Source organism: Trachinotus anak, unplaced genomic scaffold (assembly GCF_046630095.1).
Source record: "Trachinotus anak isolate AG129_WGS33_773 ecotype Australia unplaced genomic scaffold, CSIRO_AGI_Tana_v1 ptg000001l, whole genome shotgun sequence".
Classification (NCBI taxonomy): domain Eukaryota; kingdom Metazoa; phylum Chordata; class Actinopteri; order Carangiformes; family Carangidae; genus Trachinotus; species Trachinotus anak.
Window position 1 is genome coordinate 11,295,817 of NW_027273852.1, and position 22,127 is coordinate 11,317,943.

The following is a 22,127-nucleotide window of genomic DNA, read 5'->3' on the forward strand; positions in this document are numbered from 1 at the left end:
TGGCTTAGACCTCAGGGTATTTTCTCATGAAACCTATCTTTGGATAGTCTGAAAGGGTTATGTATATAATGATCACACCTGATATGGTTATACTGTAAATGCCAATTCAACAATAGAGCATTCGAGACAAACTTATCGGTGTCAGTCTGATAGTGGCCGACCACTGCCAAGTGACACCTGCAATTCCCAGGCTTTACAATTTCAAAATCTTGTGAGACAGATTTGGTTCCATACACAGAAAATGACATGAATGAATTTCTAACTTTCTCTCTGAGTGATCTTTTTACAAATGAATATAGCTGAAAACACAGCCATTGTCTTTAACTTGTGTGTGTGGTGACCTCTCAGTGACTGCTGGTTAACATGTAGCTTTAATGGGCTACATTTCAGCCACTATTTCATACTTACTCTGTTCTCTGAAAACAAACAATACATTTACATTTACTCATCTGGCAGAAGCTTTTATCCAAAGGGACTTACAAGTGAAGGACATTAGTAAAGCATGTAAGTGTTGCAGTGGTCAGCCACTGTCAAGCTGCACTGTCTGGAAATGGTATGTGGCCTTAAAACACGTGTGGCATAGCACTACAGATCAGCATAAGCCGCAACACTTGCAACATACCACCGGCCACTTTTGTCTCTTCAGTCTTGCAGCTGTTGCAAATTATTCAACAGTGGTATGAGAGCTATTTAGATCTTTTAGGTGAAAAAATTAAAAAGTAGTGTGAGCTAGATTTTTTCTAGGTAAATGTAAGTGTAGAAAAATGTGCATTTTCATTGTTTCAGTGTTACGTATTACATCCTTTATTATCATTAATTACTATTATTGTTACAAGTTAGCAGCATAAAGCACCTGGTAGAGAGGCTGACGTGAACTGCTGTACTTTGGGTACTTTCCATGGATGGATTGGGCCCCACCCCCGTGTAAATTAAACAAAGGCGGAGTGACATGTGGAAGGTGCGAGTACAGTCTATAGTGCGCTCAATAACAGTTGTATCTTCTTTCAATTTAAGTCCCTGGATCTTCATCCTATGTTGCAACACAAGGTGCAAAACGACCAAAACAAAACATGATCACAAACTAAACAGTTAAACATCGGCCCTGAGATTCATCTGCTTTGTTTTTGTTACGTTTCTATAAATACCGTTAACCTGTGAGCGTCTGGTGCCGCACAAAACGTCGGCTCTCGCATTATTTCTGCTCATGTTGTCTTTGTTAAATAGGAAATTTCCGCCTGCTGCGCTTAAAATGCGGTTTTCGATACGTGGCCCGTCGCTGCTTCCGACACGACACCGAAAGCGACATAAAACCAGCGTCTTTACAAATGAGAGCGTGGACGCGTCTTACCGTGTGAACATCTGCTCTGGATCAGCACCAGCACCGACATCACCGTCAGTCTACGGCAGAAGCGGAGAAACGGATGCGATGGCCGGACTTGAGGCCTGTCCCTGAGGGACACAAACACCATGTGTGGCTCCATCCATCCATTCGTTTCGCTTCCCAGCGAGCGGTCACGTCTTCAAACACAGCCCCGACAAGTACAAGTGGAGAGAGCCGCTTGCACACATGGATGTTAGGCTGTAGTCGCCATTTCAGGAATACAGCTGCTCCTCCTCCTCCCTGCTACGTTTTTGGTGAGAAAGACCAATCGGCTGACGATGACAGTAAGATTTAGGTTATTGATTTTCACTCTAGGGTTAATTAATGGACAAATTAATTGATAGAGTTGTTTTTTTTTTTTAATGCAGTATTTGCACAGCTAACAGCATGGGTTTCAAGGGGCAAAAGCTGTATGAGCGAAAAGATTCTATTAAAACCAGCTGGAGCCAATATTACAAACAATTAATTAGCCAACACATATTTGGGATTAAACTCTGACTTAAATCTTGCGCTGAAAAATTAAGGTCGTCTTTTTAACCTTTCATTAATCTTTTAATCTTGCCTAATGTCAGTATAACAAAAACTTCATTTTCAAACCGAATGCATGTGTGTGGTTGGCCTCCAGAATCTCTTCATATCATAAAAACAGCCATCACAATTAATGCAGTACCTGACAAATGAAACATATCTGCGGTTCAAAGGTCAAAGAAGAACTGAAGAAAATACTACAATAGATTTGCTGATTTCCTCTCAACACAATGTGAATTAGACCCATTCCTACCACTACGAAGCTCCATGGTGCCAAAACAGTAAGAAAAAATAAGAGTAACTTCAAGTAGCTGGTCCTCATGCTTTCTCATATCAAATATGAAAAACACTGCGGCTGTGCGGTCAAGGAGGGCAGAAGATGATAGAAGAAGAAGACAGATCCAATTGACAGTTTATTGCCAAATTTGAACACTGGTGATGGTTGTTTGTTGACTGTTTGTGGACTGGTTTTATATCTAAATAAAGGGGACACATCTTACATTGCTTCCATATAATATAAACAACTCAATATACATAATTAACTAAATATGCATGTGATAGTATAAATATATACTCAATGTAGTGTAAAATGGACGTTTCTAAAAAAACTGAGTACATTACTTTAAATGCATAAAAGGAACAAAGGGAACTCATAATGAAAGTAGCCAAACTACTATCAAGCAAAGGAGCTCAGTGCTCTACTGCTGAAGGTTGCAGAAAAGGAGACATGATAAATTTTCCCACATCAGCTGCCTTGACCAATAACAACGTCCTCTTCTTTCCTTCACAAGCAAGTCAGTCATTTCAGTTCCACTCCTCACAGCAATTTTAAAGCAACCTCACTGTAACTCAGCAAATCACTTCACTAATTAGAGGACAGAATCGTACGATGTTGTTATGCAATGTCTGGCCTTAAAAAGACTGAGTGCCAACCAGAGTGACTGATGTTGAAGGTTGCATGGCAGTGACTGCCAATGGCCCGACCTCAGACACAGGAATGTGCAAGGCTCTCATACAAAGACACATTGTAGTGGAGCTGCTGTAGAAACAAAGCTGAGCTTTCTCACACAGTGCGGGAAGTTCAGCCCCATCTGGGGGCAACTGTTCATTGTTAAGATAATGAAGAAAAGCAGGTCCTACGAGCGGGACTCAAAAATTAGCCACTGCAGTTAGGTTTTTATGCATGAAAAGCTATTTGTTTGAATCTGCGTGGTTAGACATTACACATCATGGGACTGGGCTGGTGAAATATTTCTAAGGAGGGCTGGACTCACAACCACAGTATTTCTAGTTGTTGTCAGTTTTTTTCTATCCACTTATCAATGGAAAGACTGTTTGTATTCCTTTTTAGGTCTGGTCAGTTTGTCTGAATTCGTTACCAGTCTTGATTTTAACCACCATTGCATATTTCCTTCTTTTCGTGACCAATAGCCACAATGACCTTATAGTATAGCATGGCATCATACATGAGATATCCATCTCAAACATGTAAAGCATAAAAACAGGTCTAGCCTCTGTCTTTAAAAACGCACATCATCCACACTGCGGATTCTCATAACATTCATAACAAAACTTTGCCACCACCTGCTGCTGACTTGCCACACTTACATGTATTAAATTTATTATACATTATATAATAGAACAGAATCTCAGTTTAATTTCAGCCAAAATTCAAATCAAATATAATTAACGTGTCCAATCGGAACAGGACCATGACTGCTCTATAACACCTTAGGTCCACTCAGCAACACTCAGCTCAAGATGTGACTAGTTTCTTGTTATCACTGAGCTGAGCTGAAATAAAGCTGTTCCCAAAGGTCAACAAAAAACTTTCAAGATCTAATTTTTTTCCTCCTTTTTTTTCCTATGTAAAATCTTGTTATTCTATGTTTGTGCAGGATGATCATTTAAAATAGACAATAGACCATATTCACACGGCGGCCATTTTCCTCTGACGTCACGGTCTGGGTGGGAAGCTCAAATTCTGTCACTGAAAGGATAATGTGGTACTGCTGAGCTTCTTCTTACTGCTAACTTAACTAATTACCTGTGCCCTGCAGGGAAGCTTGTTTTTAGGTATACTGAGGTACTCTTTTGCCAAAAATAAAACTGTTTGTAGAACGTCACTTGCTTCCTGGCTCTGTCATTAAATTTTACCTCGCAACATGAAACCTGGCAGAAACAAGTGGAATAATGCTCATTCATTTCACAACCAACATAGAAATGAAAGGTTAAATCAACAGAGATGCTCTTGTTCTGCTGTCATAATATTACTGTATCATTGATGCAGGTTAATCATGAAACTCTATTACATTAGTTACTGTTTATTGTTTGCACAAGTCAGTGGATTGATTTGTCATCGGACAACTTTAGTAGCTCTAACGTTGACTTTTATGTTGTTGTTTTGGAGATTCTGACAGATTCATCCGCCCATTTATCAGAAGTGATGGTAAACAGGTCAAGTTTTTCCACTGTCTCACTATTCTCACACGGGATTTATTCAGAGACATTAAAGTGTTGAAGGCTTCCCACCCTCAGCGTGAGGTCAGAGGAAAACAGCCAACCAGTGAATATGGTCTATAGAGTTCGCTCATGGATTGCATGGAGTCACCTTAAAGTAATCTGCAGCACAACCTTGATCACCTTCAACCTGAGCAGAGATGAGGCTTAAATAGCCAGCTGGAAAGACCCCAGTGTGCGGGGCCTTTAGAGGTGGGATAGGAGGATCAGGGTTAGGGTTATGGTACTAGTAAAAGTATTTGTATAGCCAGAGGAGACCTGTATACTGAAGGGTATCGTTTCCTCTTTCAACAGGGCTGGACTGGTGATGACACACTGGACCGAGCGTTGGTTGATATCTCTGGTAGGGACTCCCAGCAGCGAGCTGACGGTGGTAGTTGTACCATTGGCATGTCGGGTGGAGTTTGTTGTTGCCCTCACTTTTTCTGCCAAAGTCCCGGTGAGCCACCTCACCCCTGCAGGAGGCCTGGAACCGGCAGCTGTGCAGGTAGCGAGGGAAACTTCTTCATCACCCAGAACAGGAACATTATCCTTCACATACGTAACCGGAGGCACTAGGAGAGTTAACATATTGTAAAAAATGAACGTGTGAGCAGTAGAGGGGTAAAAACAAGGCACTATTCTCTCTCTCTTTCACACTCACTCACTCTCTCTCTCTCTCTCTCTCTCACACACACACACACACACACACACACACACACACACACACACACTAAATCCAGAGCAATTTTTAAAATAAAATGTTGCATTATACCAAGCACATTTAGAGGTATCTCAGTCTTGTAATTTCCAGTGGGGAACAAAGTGAAGATGCATGTGTAGACGCCTTCATCCACCAATGTGACATCAGATAACTGGAGAGATCCATTCTTCCCATTCAAGCTTCCAATAAATTCAAATCGATCACTGTTTCCATTATCAAACTTTGGTCCATCTGTGGGCAGGATTGTAAAGAAATTGTCATTCTGAGGTTTTCCTCTGGTCGTCCTCTGCCATGAGATCTGGGTGAGGGCTTCAGTGGTGTCAGTGAGTTTGCACCACGGTCACCTTTCCTCCAATCACCTGGGGAGCTGTGGGATGAATAAAATCTCATCAGACTGCTAGAAAGCAAAAACAGGTCTGAGCACAGTATCTGCAGGTCACTCTCGAAACGTTTCCACGTCAAAGTCTGGACTGTGACCATGTGTCAATAAGTGGGTGCTGCTCAGGAAAGTTGGCGTTCAGTGGAAACATCTTCGCAGGTTGTCAGAGGTCTCTGTCTGCTGTCAAAATGCCGCTCACACTAAGTTCGACATAAAACCAGCGTCTATAAGAAAGATTCAACAATTTAACCATCTTACCAGAGGTTCAGTCTTCAAGGACAGCTCGACATAGTGCAAACAGTAAAAACAGACGTCGTGCTTTGCCTACAGTAGTCGCCATATTCTGGCTTGCAGCTGCTCCTCCTCCTCCTCCCAGCTACGTTTCAGTGAGAAAAGCTAAAAGGCTAAAGCCTCACCCGTTTGTTGAGTTGGACTTCAAAGGGATAGTTCATGGGTAAAAACTGTGAGTGGATAGACTCTATTAAAAACAGCTTTAGCCTTTATTACAAAAAATTGGGATTAAACCCCAACTTTGCCCTCGCACTGAAAAATTAAGATGATCTGTGGATGTATTTGACTGAGAGGAAAAAAAATCGACATATTTGCCCCCAAACAGCTACTTTTTCAACCCTTAAAATCAGGTGACAACATGCTATTTTTGAATGGGACTTAAAAAGGGATAGTTCACGGATAAATGAATAGAGTGTAAGGTATTTTAATGCATTATATAGAAAAAACTGGTTAATCATTAAATATCTTACCTATGGTCAGGATAACAAAAATTACATTTCTATCTATTTTGCAATTTTTCATTCTGCACAACTTTAGGGCTGAGGAGAAGCCATTTTCCTACTATTAACAACACAAATGCAGGATGATGTCAAAGTGATGTCTGTGGTTGATTTCCAGAATCTCTTCATATAGAGTTATTTACATAGTGATCACAATTATCACAGTACCAGACAATTATTAATATCCTCAGTTCAAAGGTCTCAATCAAACAACTGCAAAACAGAAGACAAATATCATGACAATTTTTAATCAATTATAATTAACATGTGAACAAGTCCATCAGAAAGAGAAGCATGGCTATCACCTTTAGTACCAGTATCTAAGCAAAATGATTCTGAATGAGAAGGAAATGGTAGCTGACTGCTGGACACCTGACTGTAAGTCAAAGTAGAATATGTGAAATCCATGAGTAGTATATCCCAGCATCCATAGATCAATCTGAACTGTAGGAATCAGGTTTACTTTAAGCTTGGCCTTTTAAAAAACTAAACCAAACTAAACTAAACTAAAAAAACCAACAACAGTACAACAGGGATCAGCTGGGCAGCTGTAAACAACAGTTGTGATCTTCTTGTGACAAACTCTTCATCAGATTATCCACAAACTTAACCAATCATCATCTGGTGCATGATTAACAGACCTATAAAATATTTCTTCATTCCACAGACACTGTTCTGCCTGCACAAAAAGCAAAACTTAACAAAACAAAGCAAAGCAAAGCAAAGAAATGAAAGAAACACCAACAAAACAATAGGCTTTAAACTTTTCAAGATTAAATGTATTTAACATGCATGTTATGTTCATATACCCAACCATGTACAGTAAGATAATATGAGGTGTCTGGTTCCAAGAAATTAAAATCTACACATTGCCTTGTGTTATTTTTATAACAACAAATATTTACATTTTTATTTATTTATTATATAAGACTTTCATTCTACTGACTGGATTTATTTATTTTTCAAATATATCCTCTCTCTTGTACTTTCTGTCCCAAAAATATCTCTTGTTTCTTACTGAGCTTTAATCTGAAGGTCATACTCGTCAGCTCAGTAGAGGCCATGCATTTAACTCTCAAAGTGCTGACTGCATCTGTTTGTGATTTGTCTGTATTCTGCACAACTTCGGGGGTGAGGAGGAGCCACCTGTGGGGATCAGAGAGAAAACAGACTTGCTTTAACTCCAGAAGAGAAAAACAAAGAATCAGATGGGCAGGAAATAGTAGAGACTGCAGAAATTTGCTTAATTTAACTTGAGAGTGTGATAGTTTGAGTAATGACAAAGTTCTTCTGACCTCTCCTCCCAGCTGAACATGAAACTGGGTGTAACTCAGCGTCCTGCTGTCATATTGTTTCTTTTCTGGGGTCTCAGTCCAGCATTTTCTGCAGCGATAGAGTTGAGACACCACACAGCTCATTGCAGTTGTTTCAGACATTAATATATGAGATCAGGTTGATACTGTTTACTGGGAACCAGTGGTGGGTCTAAAACTTTTTACACTGGTGATGTTACAAGTAAAAGTCCTGCATTTAAAATCCTACAGAAGTAAACGTACAGAAGTATTATCAGATACTATCAAATGTAAAAATAATTCTTCTGCAAAAAAGTGGGTGTTATATTTTTTTATATGTTTTTATATTAAGAAAGATTTCTTGTCAAAATGTATGCAACAGTAATTCATTTTTTTTATTGGACAGAGGAATGTAGCCTACAATGTCAAATATATTCAGTAATTGTAGAAAATACATTTAATTTAACCCGTTTTGCCCCCTTGCAACAATTGTTGCCAAACTGTATCACTGTCACTTTCGACTCACAATAAAAAATCTCAAAGGTACTAATGCAACTTTTTCCACTTATATGCTAGTAGATAACTTAGACAAAGGTTTTGATTTTTAAAAAATTGTTTCCAAGTGCTTCCTATCGCATGACATCATCTACTTCCTGCTCCTTCCGGCTGAAGACATGGCGGATGCAAATCTTCCTGGAAAGAGGTAATTTTCATAAATTTCTTATGATTTTCCCCCCAAACATATTTATAATTATTTAATCATTCAAGTCTCTAGAGTAACCCTCCCCCCAAAAATTGTACCAAGGATAAATATTTTTTTGTTCATGGGCTTATTTCTGTGAGTGGCAACAAAAGTTGCCAGTGGGCACAATGGCTCATTTTAGTCCTCTTAGAATACTCTTCCTAGCTAAATAAATTCACAGGTACACAAGGCTGTATGTTATTTAGCGATATCACAATCGAGTTTGTGATGTTTGACTCGAGGTCATCGCTAGTGCTCTTCGGTCGACAAGAGCAACAGTGATGATATCCAGACCAACATCACAAACTCAAGTGTGATATTGCTTTTACAGAACATTCTACATGTGGGGCATGATGCTGTAGAAAGGATGATATTGATGATTCATCAATAGCATCATATGCAAACAAAAACATGGCCCATTCATGCATCTATCATGCTTGTTTTGTCATTCATTTAGGTCCTGGAAAAGCGGGCAGAAGGATCTCCTCTCCTTCCAGAGGCTGGTAGCCCAGACCCTCCTTCTGCGCCATGGAACAAAGCCAAGTAGGCAGGGCAGAAGATCTTCAATGGCGGTGGCGATAACTGATGCCACCAGGTTTTTAGAGGTTCTAAGAAAAAACTGTTTGTTGAGGTTTTGAGTATAAAAAAAATTGAGAATAAAGAAACCAGTTCAAATTGTTTGTTGTTTTGAATTTTATACAGGGGGAACCTGAGGCGCCACCTTTTTGTTATCATTTATTATGACCATATTATTATTTTGTTATGACTATATTATTATTATTATTTCTCTATTATTATTAGGTGACATTTGACCTAGTGACAAGCTGTGTGTCAAAAAATGCTATTTTCTTCAAAACTAAGTACAAAATGGAAAAAATAAATACATAACATGATTCAGAGGGACTCAACTGATAAAATGATATGCCTTACAACTCTGAAAAAAATCTGGGCATAAACGGGTTAATACATACAAACACATAATTTAACAATGCAACAAGCTCACACCACGGTCACACCTTGACAAATGGGGGAAGGTAAAGGAAGTCATTGTAGGCAATGATGAAGACAAGGCACAGTTTTAAACCGTAGTTTGAACGGTTTAAAACTAAAGCACATGCAAGATGTAACTTTTGCAATGATAACAACTTTCACACAATGAAAATTTTTACTCACATGCCGAGGCAGACAGCTGCAGTGATGCTGCCGAGAAGAAATGCATACACAGTTGTAAGAATGTATAGAAAATACCACGAATGGAAGCCGATGATTCCTGCAAAGAATCAGACGTGAATTAATTCAGGAAGTCTGCAGTTTGAGCTCTGAAATGCACTACGCCTGGTGTAGAAACGATTAGCCCTGCTTTGTTCTCTACCTACCTTCAGGTTTCTCAGACACTGATAAATTCCACATAGCAGTCCTTGTGCCATTTCCACCTGATACTTCACATCTATAGAGTCCTGCATCGTCATGCTGAGCATTGAAAATATTTAGATTTGAAGGAAAGCCAGGGTCTATTTTCAATCTGTCAGATGTGAAATTTGAAAAAGTCAGATTGAGTGAAATTGTATGAGCAAAAAGAAATTTGTCTTTGATCCAGTTGATTTGTGTTACATTTATTATGGATATGTTGCAGGTGAACATGACGGGATCTCCCCTGGACACCGGTATATTACTGTGCTCCAGCAGATGAAGCTCTAACATGGAAGGAAACAATCAGTCAATATAAAATGAAATCCGTAATTACATCTACAGAATAAACATGCATCAAACACACAAATCTTCACTGTACCTGCAAAACCATGGTACACAAGCAGTAGCTGAATGGAGAACAGAGCTGCTTGGTCTCGCCTGTACATGATAGCCATCTGACAGAGAAAGACAGAACTTCACCATCACGTTTAAATGTATTTGTGGAGGAGGGGCAGAGAAAAGGAAGTGGTTAGTTGCTCTTAAGCTACCCGTAACACTAAGATGTCTCACACTTTTCATGGAACATAATGTTATGTAGGAATCATAAACACAATTATTTAATGAAAGCTAGAATATTGAGAATTCAAGCTCAGTCCTTCTTGGAAATAAGTTAAAAATGACCTAAATTTTATTAGTAATGTGATAAACTGAAATCTAAAATGAACATAATACACACTGCAGGAACACCACATCTGCATGATGATGACGACACTTTACCCACATAGTGTGACCATACTGCTGAGTTTGGTTTCAGAAGATGTCAGAAACGTGTCTTTGGTCCAGTTGATTTGTGTTATGTTTATCATGGATATGTTGCAGGTGAACATGACTGGGTCTCCCCTGGACACCAGTATATTCTGTCTGATGACCATCAGACAGAAAAGACTGAGAAGACCTCTAAATGTATTCTTGTAGGAGTGGAAGAGGAAAGGAAGTGGTTAGTTCAACTTTTGTTGAGCTTCAACAAGTCAGATCTTTCATGGAACAATGTTATACAATTATTTAATTCAAATCAGGATATTGAGAATTCAAGCTCAGTCCTTCTTGAAAATAAACTAAAAATGATTTCATTAGTAGTAATGTGATAAACTGAAATCTAAACTGAACATGATGGACATGCTCAACTACAGGAAAAGCACATCTACTTGATGATGAGGACACTTTACCCACAGTGTGACTGTACAGCTGAGTTTGTTTTCACAGCAGTTCAGAAACATTCTGATGCTTATAAGAAACATGATAACCAGGTCTTAAATCACTCTGTTGTGGTACTCAGTGAATTTCATATGTGTTTCCTATGACGAGTCAACAGCTTCTATTTTGGAATAGTTCACTTTTCATCACATGACACTTTGGCTCTGTTAACACAACCAAATCTGTTGACCTACATTCACTAAACCACCCACCTCTCTGTGGGGGTCCACAACATGAGTCCCCTGGTGACAGACAGTGCATAACCCCAGCCCTGTACTGCAGACTTACACTATGGAGACATCCTCACTGTCTCATTTTATACAGTTTTGCATGTCAGCATAGTTAGACTATAAATCTGATGTGTCCATTGAGTAATTGTGGAATAAGTGAAAATAAAACTTTGCTTGATTTTAGTCTTTAAAACATAGATTATTTTTATTGAAGGGACCCCATGTAATTCCATCACAGATCACTAGAGGGCACACACCTCCAGTTAAAGACTGTTGAGTTGAATTAACAACATTACAACAAACATTATTAGGAACTTGCCTTGGTGAGCTCATAATGCAGAACAGACAGGACAACATTCAACACAACATACTGTTGATAAAAGCACTGTATACATGAAAAATACATATTGAAATACACAGTTTGATGAATATAAAAGATAAGATAAAAACTAAGTTTTTCTTAAAGTGAAGGCTGTGGTTTCGTTGTATTAATGGTAGATAAGTCAGAGTCACTTGAACCAGCTGGTTTGTCTCAGTTGTCAGTTTCATGTGAATGGCCTGTCAGCTCAGTAGAGACCATAGACTGAATTGAGCCTCTCCATGTACTGACTCCTCCTCTTGTTATTTCTCCTACTGTCTGTGTCAGCCTGCGGTTGAGAGAGAACCACCTACAAAGACAAAAAGTGAAAGTAAAGTTCATTGATTTCTCAGAGAAAGAAAAGAAAAGCAAAGAAACGTGACAGTGTGAAAATGACAAAGTTCCTCCGACCTCTCCTCCTGGCTGAAGATGAAACTGGTCCTGGACTGGATCCTGATTTGGTGTCCTGGTCCTTCGTATTCTGTACAGATCAAGCCGTGGCACACAATGATAATCATCCCATTCCAGGTGTTGCAGGTATTTTGTTTTATGAGAGTTCATACATGGGACAATGGAGAATAAAAAAATGAAATAAAAGTACTATATAAAAGAAAGCAGTTAAAAATAAAGCACACACAAGTCTTGTAATAACTGAAGAGCTGGAACAAATAGCTGATTAATCAATTAGTTCATTGACAGAAAATTAATTGGTAACTGTTTTTGATAATTGATTAATCATTTTGATCATTTTTCAAGCAAAAAGACAAAAGGCTCTGTAGTTCCAGCCTTTCAATGTGATGACCTGTTGCTTTCTTCTGTCTTAAATCATTGTAAACTGAATATTTTTTGGTGTTGGGCGAACAAAACAAGATGTCAGAAGACATCACCGTCTACTGTGGGAAACTGTGAAGAATATTTTTGACTGTTTTCTGACATTTCACAGACTTAACAAGAAATCAATTAATTGAAAATGTAATCAGATAATCAGTCATTAGTAATAATCAGTCATCAGTTGTTTATTAAAATGGCACAAAGAAGCTATTGTTACCTTTACAAAGACATTCTGGACAGCTTTTTTTCATTTAAATTTTATTCTTTTTCAAATTTTATATCACAGTGACCCGCCTAATTTATTTGAGAGCAGTTACTGAAGTCTGTAAATGTTGTAAAGTATTTTTTGGTTTGTTTGTTTGTTTTGTGTGTTTGTTTGTTTTTCTACTATTTTTTGGTTACTTTTTTTAATGACAGAGATGCATTTGCTGGCGAAACTAAAACTTAAACATCAGTTTGTCTGAGCTCATTGCATGAACGGTCATGACCTTTACAGTCAATCTGTTTACATGATGTTACAGTTACACCAAAGCATCCACCCATTCTCTGTGCACAACGCTGTAGCTGCCTAAGTCACAAGCTCATGCTTGTAACCACATTGTTGCTATGTGCATTAGCTCTGTAGCAACAACAGCCAGGGCCAAAGCCAGGACTTCAGTGAGTGCCCTGTCTACCAAAGCCAATAAGAACTTCAAAATGTTTAGAGCATTAACTTTTTTCATATCTTGTTCCATTACATTCACATTTCATGTTGAATTATTTTGTGTGTAATTTTTATGTCCCAGCCTAAATGCCTAAATACTGCTACAAGTCCTGCTTCACACTGCCAGGTATAGAAATAATGATGGAGAAGTAGCTGATAGATCTGTTGACTCTCCTGGTTTCAGGAAGCCTATTTCCTGAAAAGGTTTTCCTGTTGAATTTTTTAAATGTCATTTTTCAGTTGATGAAACAATCTCACAACTATATGGGATCAAAAATCTCATAAGTCTGAATAAATAAATCAATGAATACATAAATATACAATTAAACACATGAATAAATACAAAATAAAAAAATTGCAAATGAAGGATGTTTGTCTGCTCACATCCACTCTGCTGTCTTCTGTTTACAAACTGTGTCACAATCAATCACATTTTTTTCTAAGTTCATACGGAGTATTTGTTTGCACAGCGCTGGTATTTATGAGGGGATGTATGGAAGTGTTTTGGAAGTCACTAGAGTTGTTGTTCAGTGCTTTATGAGAAAAACGCCACCAAAGAGGTTTGAAGAGTCACTAACTCTAGTGTCAAAGTGGCTGAGTTAACAACACTGGAGAGGCAAAGCTCCTATGTATCAGTCGAGGCAGTAAAAGAGCTGATCCATCCAATCACTATAACCAACCTAATTAACATACGGTCACTGAAATACATAAATGAATAAATGTAGAAATATAGAAATGCAGAAATAAATAAATGTAGAAATATAGAAATAAATGCACAAATAAATAAATGAATGAATGAATAAATAAATAAATGAATAAATGTGGAAATCCTGAAATAAATAGATTTAGAAATTTAGAAAGAAAGAAAGAAAGAAAGAAAGAAATACAGAAATAGCATTTTTTTCATTACAGTTCTTTTAAATTTTGCATTCATTTATGTATTTAATTATTTATTTCTGCATTTATTTATTTATTTATACTTATGTCATTTTTGGTCCCTCATACACAACAGTGTCCATTCAGTAACTGTTCTGGAGCTTGAAGTGAGAATTATAACTTTGGAAAGATAAAATAACTTTTTCTTCTTCAGACTCGACCCTCCTGGTTTCAGGGAACCTTTTTCTTAAAAAGTCTTGCTGTTGAAGTCGTGCTTTTCTTTCCCTACTGTTACAATACATTATCTCATAATGGTAACCTTTCTGCCATTACTGGCTGCTATTCAGCGCAAGTTAAACAGTCTTGCTCTGAAGACTTCAGAAAAATGACAATGTGAAAATCTTCATTTCCGAGACAACTGGGGAACTCAGTCCACAGCTACGAAACATCTACTGAGCAGGCCTTGTGGTGAGATTGTATTGTTCATTGTTTTCAAGTTCAAGGAGGAACCTTCAATTCTAATAAAAACCTTGATGGCAAAATATCCCGTTGGGGTAAATCCTTTTGGGTAAACTGACCCTTTAAATGTGGACATACACAATATCTGTCAATGAGCTTTATAGTCACATCAGCCTTAGTTCCCAGTATTGACAACTGCTCTGCAGCAGAACTGAAAAGAGTAAAACAAATCTGACAGCTAAAAGGTGTCACTCACCTGCAGAGGTAGACAGCTGAAGTGATACCACATAGGAGCAGTCCAGTTACAGCTGTGAGTATGTATAGAAAATACCACGAGTGGAAGCCGATGATTCCTGCAGAGACGTGAATTAATTCAGGAAGTCCGCAGTTTGAGCTCTGAAATACACTACGCCTGGTGTAGAAATGATTAGCCCTGCTTTGTTCTCTACCTACCTTCAGGTTTCTCAGACACTGTTAAATTCCACATAGCAGTCCTTGTGCCATTTCCACCTGATACATTACATTTATAGAGTCCTACATCATCATGCTGAGCATTGAAAATATTTAGATTTGAAGGAAAGCCAGGGTCTATTTTCAATCTGTCAGATGTGAAATTTGAAAAAGTCAGATTGAGTGAAATTGTATGAGCAAAAAGAAATTTGTCTTTGATCCAGTTGATTTGTGTTACATTTATTATGGATATGTTGCAGGTGAACATGACGGGATCTCCCCTGGACACCGGTATATTACTGTGCTCCAGCAGATGAAGCTCTAACATGGAAGGAAACAATCAGTCAATATAAAATGAAATCTGTAATTACATCTACAGAATAAACATGCATCAAACACACAAATCTTCACTGTACCTGCAAAACCATGGTACACAAGCAGTAGCTGAATGGAGAACAGAGCTGCTTGGTCTCGCCTGTACATGATAGCCATCTGACAGAGAAAGACAGAACTTCACCATCACGTTTAAATGTATTTGTGGAGGAGGGGCAGAGAAAAGGAAGTGGTTAGTTGCTCTTAAGCTAACCGTAACACTAAGTTGTCTCAGACTTTTCATGGAACATAATGTTATGTAGGAATCATAAACACAATTAGTTCATGAAATCTAGAATATTGAGAATTCAAGCTCAGTCCTTCTTGGAAATAAGTTAAGAATGATCTAAATTTTATTAGTAATGTGATAAACTGAAATCTAAAATGAACATAATATACACTGCAGGAACACCACATCTGCACGATGATGAGGACGCTTTACCCACATAGTGTGACCATACTGCTGAGTTTGGTTTCAGAAGATGTCGGAAAGTTACTGATACTTATAAGAAACATGATAACCAGGTCTTGAATCACTCTGTTGTGGTACTCAGTGAATTTCATATGTGAAACCTATGACGAGTCAACAGCTTCTGTTTTGGAATAGTTCACTTTTCATCACATGACACTTTGGCTCTGTTAACACAACCAAATCTGTTGACTTACATTCACTAAACCACCCACCTCTCTGTGGGGGTCCACAACATGAGTCCCCTGGTGACAGACAGTGCATAACCCCAACCCTGCACTGCAGACTTACACTATGAAGACATCCTCACTGTCTCATTTTATACAGTTTTGCATGTCTGCATAGTTAGACTATAAATCTGATGTGTCCATTGAGTAATTGTGGAATAAGTGAAAATAAAACTTTGCTTGATTTTAGTCTTTGAAACATAGATTATTTTTATTGAAGGGACCCCATGTAATTCCATCACAGATCACTAGAGGGCACACACCTCCAGTTAAAGACTGTTGAGTTGAATTAACAACATAACACAACAAACATTATTAGGAACTTGCCTTGGTGAGCTCATAATGCAGGACAGACAGGACAACATTCAACACAACATACTGTTGATAAAAGCACTGCATACATGAAAAATACATATTGAAATACACAGTTTGATGAATATAAAAGATAAGATAAAAACTAAGTTTTTCTTAAAGTGAAGGCTGTGGTTTCATTGTATTAATGGTAGATAAGTCAGAGTCACTTGAACCAGCTGGTTTGTCTCATGTGTCAGTTTCATGTGAATGGCCTGTCAGCTCAGTAGAGACCATAGACTGAATTGAACCTCTCCATGTACTGACTCCTCCTCTTGTGATTTCTCCTACTGTCTGTGTCAGCCTGCGGTTGAGGGAGAACCACCTACAAAGACAAAAAGTGAAAGTAAAGTTCATTGATTTCTCAGAGAAAGAAAAGAAAAGCAAAGAAACGTGACAGTGTGAAAATGACAAAGTTCCTCTGACCTCTCCTCCTGGCTGAATATGAAACTGGTTCTGGACTGGGTCTTGATTTGGTGTCCTGGTCCTTCGTATTCTGTGGAGATCAAGCCGTGGCACACAATGATAATCATCCCATTCCAGGTGTTGCAGAGAATGTGACTAACTTTGGATTTAATTTTCACAATGGATTGAGCAGTTTGATGTTTTGTAAAATGAAAAACAAAGAGTCAAAACATGTTTATAGTCCTGATAGTAACATAGTGCATTTGGACCCTTGTTTTTCCATTCATAATTTCCTGGCATAAAGTTGTGCTGGACTACAAGTAGTTGTAATTAAGAAGTCTAAACATACAGACTGGAAAATAACCACCAGGTTTACGTTTTTAATTGTAGGACAGCACATTGTCACATATACCAAACAAAAATACAAACACCATGACCCCTATGATAGCCCCTATGAAAAATTTCCAGAGTCCTGGCTGAGTCCTGGCTGGTCTCAAGAGAAACTTTTTCCTGAAAAGGTGTTGCTGTTGAAGTTGTGCTTTTCTTTTGCTATTGTTAAAATACAGTATAACTTCTCCAAATACTGGCCGCAATTCAGAAATGTTAAGTCTTGCTCTTAAGACGTCAGAAAAAATTGACAATGTGGATATTTTAATTTCCAGGATGCCTGAGGAACTCAGTCCACAGCTACAAAACGTCTACCGAGCAGGACACATGGTGAGATTGTATTTTTCATTGTTTTCAAGTTCAAAAAGGAAACCTTCAATTCTAATAAAAACCTAGATGGTAAAACATCCCTCCTGTAAGTCAGATATCCTTTTGGGTAAACTGACCCTTTAAACGTGCACATACAAAATATCTGTGAATAAGCTTTATAGTCACATCAGCTGCTCTGCACCAGAACTGAAGAGTAAAACAAATCTGACAGCTAAAAGGTGTCACTCACCTGCAGAGGCAGACAGCTGCAGTGATGCCACATAGGAGCAGTCCAGTTACAGCTGTGAGTATGTATAGAAAATACCACGAATGGAAGCCGATGATTTCTGCAAAGAATCAGACGTGAATTAATTCAGGAAGTCCGCAGTTTGAGCTCTGAAATGCACTACGCCTGGTGTAGAAATGATTAGCCCTGCTTTGTTCTCTACCTACTTTCAGGTTTCTTAGGCACTGTTAAATTCCACGTAGCAGTCCTTTTGCCATTTCCACCAGTTACTTCACATCTATAGAGTCCTGCATCGTCATGCTGAGCATTGAAAATATTCAGATTTGAAGGAAAGCCAGGGTCTATTTTCAATCGGTCAGATGTGAAATTTGAAAAAGTCTTATTGAGTGAAATGCTATGAGCAAAAAGAAATTTGTCTTTGATCCAGTTGATTTGTGTTATGTTTTTCATGGATATGTTGCAGGTGAACATGACGGGGTCTCCCCTGGACACCAGTATATTCCTGTGCTCCACTGGATAATGTTCTAACATGGAAGGAAACAATCAGTCAATATAAAATGAAATCTGTAATTACATTTAAAACACGCATCAAACACACAAATCTTCACTGTACCTGCAAAGACATGGTACACAAGCAGTAGCTGAATGGAGAACAGAGCTGCTTGGTCTCGCCTGAAGATGACAGCCATCAGACAGAGGAAGACAGATGGAACTTCACCATCAACCTTTAAATGTATTTGTGTAGGAGGGACAGAGAAAAGGAAGTGGTTGGTTGCTCTTTAGCTAAGCTCAAACCTGTCTCACTGCATCAATCCTCCGTGTTATTTGGGAATCACATACACAATAGATCTTTATTGAAAATAACCTGGGAATGTAATCATATTACAAATAATTTTTCCAGTTCATTTTTGTTAATCATGTGATCAATTGCTGTTTAAAACGCACAAATGAAATGTATAGTGTTCAACTGCAGGAAAAACCCCTCTTCATAAAACCCATCACACTTTACCCACACAGTGTGAACCTATATTCCTACAGTTGACTAACATTATACCATTGCTCAACATGTTGCATGCTTTATGATGCTTACAACCAACCACAAGAACTAGGTCTTGACAATAATTCTCTTCTGTTTCTCAGTGCACAATAAAAAATGTTCAACCACTACAGTGATCCTGATTCATGGCTTTCCTTAACAAAAGCTTTTATGTCAGTTGAGCATGATATGATAAATGACACGTGCACAGACTTGAACCCTCAATAAAACCTTACATTTTTTAATCTGAGTCATGATGATCAGCTGTGAGTAGCCTCATGTAACCAGCTTTAAGGTCCTAAATTCCACCATTTAAAGAAATTTAGTTCTGCCATTATGCACTGTGTAATTAAAATGTTCAGCCACTTGCCTCTGAGTTTCATACTTTACTACTCCTACTTTGGAAAAGTTCACCACTTTGATAACAAGACAGTTTAACATGATTTACAAGTATGAAATCTGCTTAAATTTACAGAAAACAGGGTCCCATATAGCGCAAATACTATATCTATATCTATATATCTGTCTCATTCTCTTTTCAGTCCTAGATCTGGAGACTTGGTTCTGTTCTCCTGTGAAGGTCTGATTGGAAACATTCTGATGATCTGATATTATTTTAGTAAACTGAAGTTGTTGAATATGTATTACTTTGATTGAAAAGACCTCCTGAAATTCCATCATAGTACTTAAGGGGATGAGAGGTGGTGAGGGTCACACAGACCTCTAGTTGAAGCCTGTTAAAGACCCTGCATCAATGTATTAGTGTTAGATAGAACAGTTAGGATACCAATCAATCATGTTTTGAATGTCACAGCCTCAATCTGAGTATTCTTACTGACCCTGTGCGTCCTTTCTTGGCCACAATCTACCATCTTCTAATGCTTATTTCCAACATGATAGTCCATAATGTCACAAAGCAAAAGTTTAAAGAACATGACAATGAAGCCAGTGTATTTCAGTGGCTTCCCCCTGTCACCAGGTCTGAATCCAGTAGACTACTCAGTGTATACAAAATAGAATTGACATGTATGTATATTTATTTTAAATAATTTTGACCTCCTAAATGGCAACTGATTATTTCAGAGGGTATTTAAGATAAGTGTTGTACAACTGAATTGAACACAAATCAAAATTAAAATTAAATGTATAATTCAAAGTGGAAAGGGTCTGATATTAAGATATTTTTAGAATATAAAACAGAACATTTATCAAAAATGACATCCCCTATCTCATAGATAGATGAGGGAGAGGATGATGACCAGCAAAATGTGCTCTATAATTTACTTGAAATGTCACAGTCTGATAACCTGTAGATCCCATAAGCATTCATCTTAACAATTAAGAAAGTTGTGTTGTGAGCTAGGCCATAGCTTAGCTTTGATACTATTATACATGGATTGTATATATATCCAGCGCACACATACGGAAAGTCGCTAACACAATACAAGATGACTCTCATTTCCTTAATTTCTGCTTGCAAACACACTGCGCAACTCACAGACTCAAATGTTACAAAGGAAGAGGAACAGGAAATTCACACTTTTCAAAAGTGTTAAAGACAAAAGGGCATCAAATGATAATCAATATTCTACAAGCAGATCCAGGAACGTGTGCTCAGGCTTTTTTTCAGAATGTTGTACATTTTACAGCCTCTTTAATAAAGAGCTGATTATGTGTGGGGAGTAGGTAGCAGTATTGAAGGTGCATAAAGGGTAAAAATTGAGATGGCTTGAAAACAAGGAGTGGTGAGGGAGTGCGGTAATTGTATTGTACACCAGCAGGGGCTGCTGTAATCGACTTGTTCACACTTCTAACTACTCCTGGCATCAGCAAAGCAGTAAGCAAAGTAAGTGTGTTTGTTTGCATTGCATTGCTAAAGAAGCATAGAAATCTGTCAAGCAGACAATAAAGTGCCGATTGCTGTGAGTATGGATGCTTCATAATATATCCCACAATATGAAGTTTGTTAGAATTAAAATAGTCTAATTTTTATTGTTTGGTGTAGCTATCTTGTGACCCGACATAAAAGGTGGTCGGGATCAACTCTATAAACAACCTAAAACCTAAAAATGGAATCAACCCCTCTCAACAAAAATGAACATTATTGCAAGGTTGTTGAACCATGTTAGTTTTAACTAATGCCCAATTGTTACAACCTTGTTCCCCCCATTGTTTCGAGTTCATCCACAGTCCACTGATTTGGGGTTGGTTCATACAAGAAAATGACACCGTAAATTGTGGGTTGTATTATGAAATGCTATCATGGAAGCTTCTTTGTTGTCATTCCTTCCTCTCTCTCTCTCTCTCTCTCTCTCTCTCTCGCTTCTTTAATGCTGGGCTGACGGAGCAGAATTTGATTATAGGCTGAAGATCTGTTTAAAGAGTACAGGTTGACAAAAGGTCTGCAGAAGGCTGGAACTGCCAGAAAGAAAAACAATTCATTTATACTCACGCTTGTTTGGGCACACACCTTCTCCCACTCTGTATGAGGTGTTGAGCATATTTCCTTGTTGCTATCATATGCATTTGTATGTGCACGTGTTTGTGTGTGTGTGTGTGTGTGTATGTGCAGCTCTGAAGATTTTTTTTTTTTCCAAATGCCAGGTTAATGAATGAGGTCTTTGGTAATGGCAGTCCTCAGGCGCCCTTGGCCATATTCACCAAAGATTGAGTGAGAAGAGGCTGGACTAACAAGCAAGAAAAAGGAACATTGCTTTTCACCATCAATGTGTGAATCCTTCCATCTGTCTTAACACAGCCATGATGAGCACTGATTAGCTGTTTTGACCGCATTCATTATGCCTTCTTCCCTCTCTTCAGTACATGCAACTGCGAAATTATGAGGGCAGACTGATGCAGTACACAACACAGTGAAACAAGAGACCTGATTATATTATCAGAGTGTACAGGACACAAATGCACCTACAGCAGGAAGCCTCAACCCTCAACCCTTAACCACACAGTTTCACATGCACAGTGTGTGTACTAGAGGGCATTTCGTATCAAGACACTAAGAGTGCTTGAGGTGTAAACACATACTTGCACACATGCACACACACAGTCATGTCTTCATGACTTTAGAGGACATTACATTCATTTACGTTAATTTCCTGGAGATTTATGCTAAAATGAAACATAACTACATACTACTTACCCTAACCTTGAATTTAATCTAACCCTAACCCTGTCCCTTATCTTAACCTAAACCTAACCTTGAAACATGTCTACACCTTAGGATTTAATTATTTATATAATGAGGACCTAAATGTTTTTATATAAACACAATATGGGGACTTGCCTCCCTTATGGGGACTATGGTCCCCACATTGTGTTTATGTAAAAACATGTGGGCCCTCACAACATATGTAATATCTGGAACAAACATACACACACAAGCATACACACAAGCACACACAC

At 38.2% G+C, this 22,127-nt stretch overlaps 3 protein-coding genes and 3 long non-coding RNA genes across 10 annotated transcripts in view; 1 reads left to right on the forward strand and 5 right to left on the reverse strand.

Annotated features, from left to right (window-relative positions):
* The window catches only part of LOC139620490 (nectin-1), a 36,370-nt gene extending 34,198 nt beyond the window's left edge, over positions 1-2,172 (reverse strand). For all 5 annotated transcript variants that reach the window (XR_011690827.1, XM_071476109.1, XM_071476118.1 and 2 more), the window contains exon 1: positions 1,349-2,172. Coding sequence is in view for 4 of the 5 variants with exons in the window: in XM_071476109.1 (XP_071332210.1) it covers positions 1,349-1,481 (133 nt within the window). In the remaining variant the exon portion in view is untranslated. The remainder of the gene's footprint in view (positions 1-1,348) is intronic.
* On the forward strand, positions 1,532-18,332 carry LOC139620536 (uncharacterized). Its single transcript, XR_011690831.1, has 3 exons — positions 1,532-1,665; positions 17,684-17,731; positions 18,138-18,332. It is a non-coding gene; the product is annotated as an uncharacterized lncRNA (long non-coding RNA).
* Positions 2,310-5,463, reverse strand: LOC139620516 (nectin-1-like; the record flags this gene model as incomplete). Its single annotated transcript, XM_071476156.1, has 2 exons — positions 2,310-4,983; positions 5,184-5,463. Coding segments are annotated over 2 exons (648 nt in total), but the record flags the coding sequence as incomplete, so codon positions are not given.
* On the reverse strand, positions 6,794-10,790 carry LOC139620530 (uncharacterized). Its single transcript, XR_011690830.1, has 5 exons — positions 10,126-10,790; positions 9,713-10,030; positions 9,510-9,606; positions 7,598-7,685; positions 6,794-7,448 (listed from the first exon to the last, which is right to left on the reverse strand). It is a non-coding gene; the product is annotated as an uncharacterized lncRNA (long non-coding RNA).
* LOC139620525 (uncharacterized) lies at positions 11,412-15,457 on the reverse strand. The gene is made up of 5 exons (XR_011690829.1): positions 15,324-15,457; positions 14,911-15,228; positions 14,714-14,810; positions 12,000-12,069; positions 11,412-11,898 (listed from the first exon to the last, which is right to left on the reverse strand). It is a non-coding gene; the product is annotated as an uncharacterized lncRNA (long non-coding RNA).
* On the reverse strand, positions 16,294-21,326 carry LOC139620513 (uncharacterized). Its single transcript, XM_071476141.1, has 6 exons — positions 21,163-21,326; positions 18,288-18,399; positions 17,881-18,198; positions 17,678-17,774; positions 16,753-16,822; positions 16,294-16,651 (listed from the first exon to the last, which is right to left on the reverse strand). The coding sequence occupies exons 2-6, from the start codon at positions 18,361-18,363 to the stop codon at positions 16,550-16,552; spliced, it is 663 nt and encodes a 220-aa protein (XP_071332242.1). The 5' UTR covers positions 18,364-18,399; positions 21,163-21,326; the 3' UTR covers positions 16,294-16,549.
* Between the last annotated feature and the right edge of the window lie 801 nt (positions 21,327-22,127).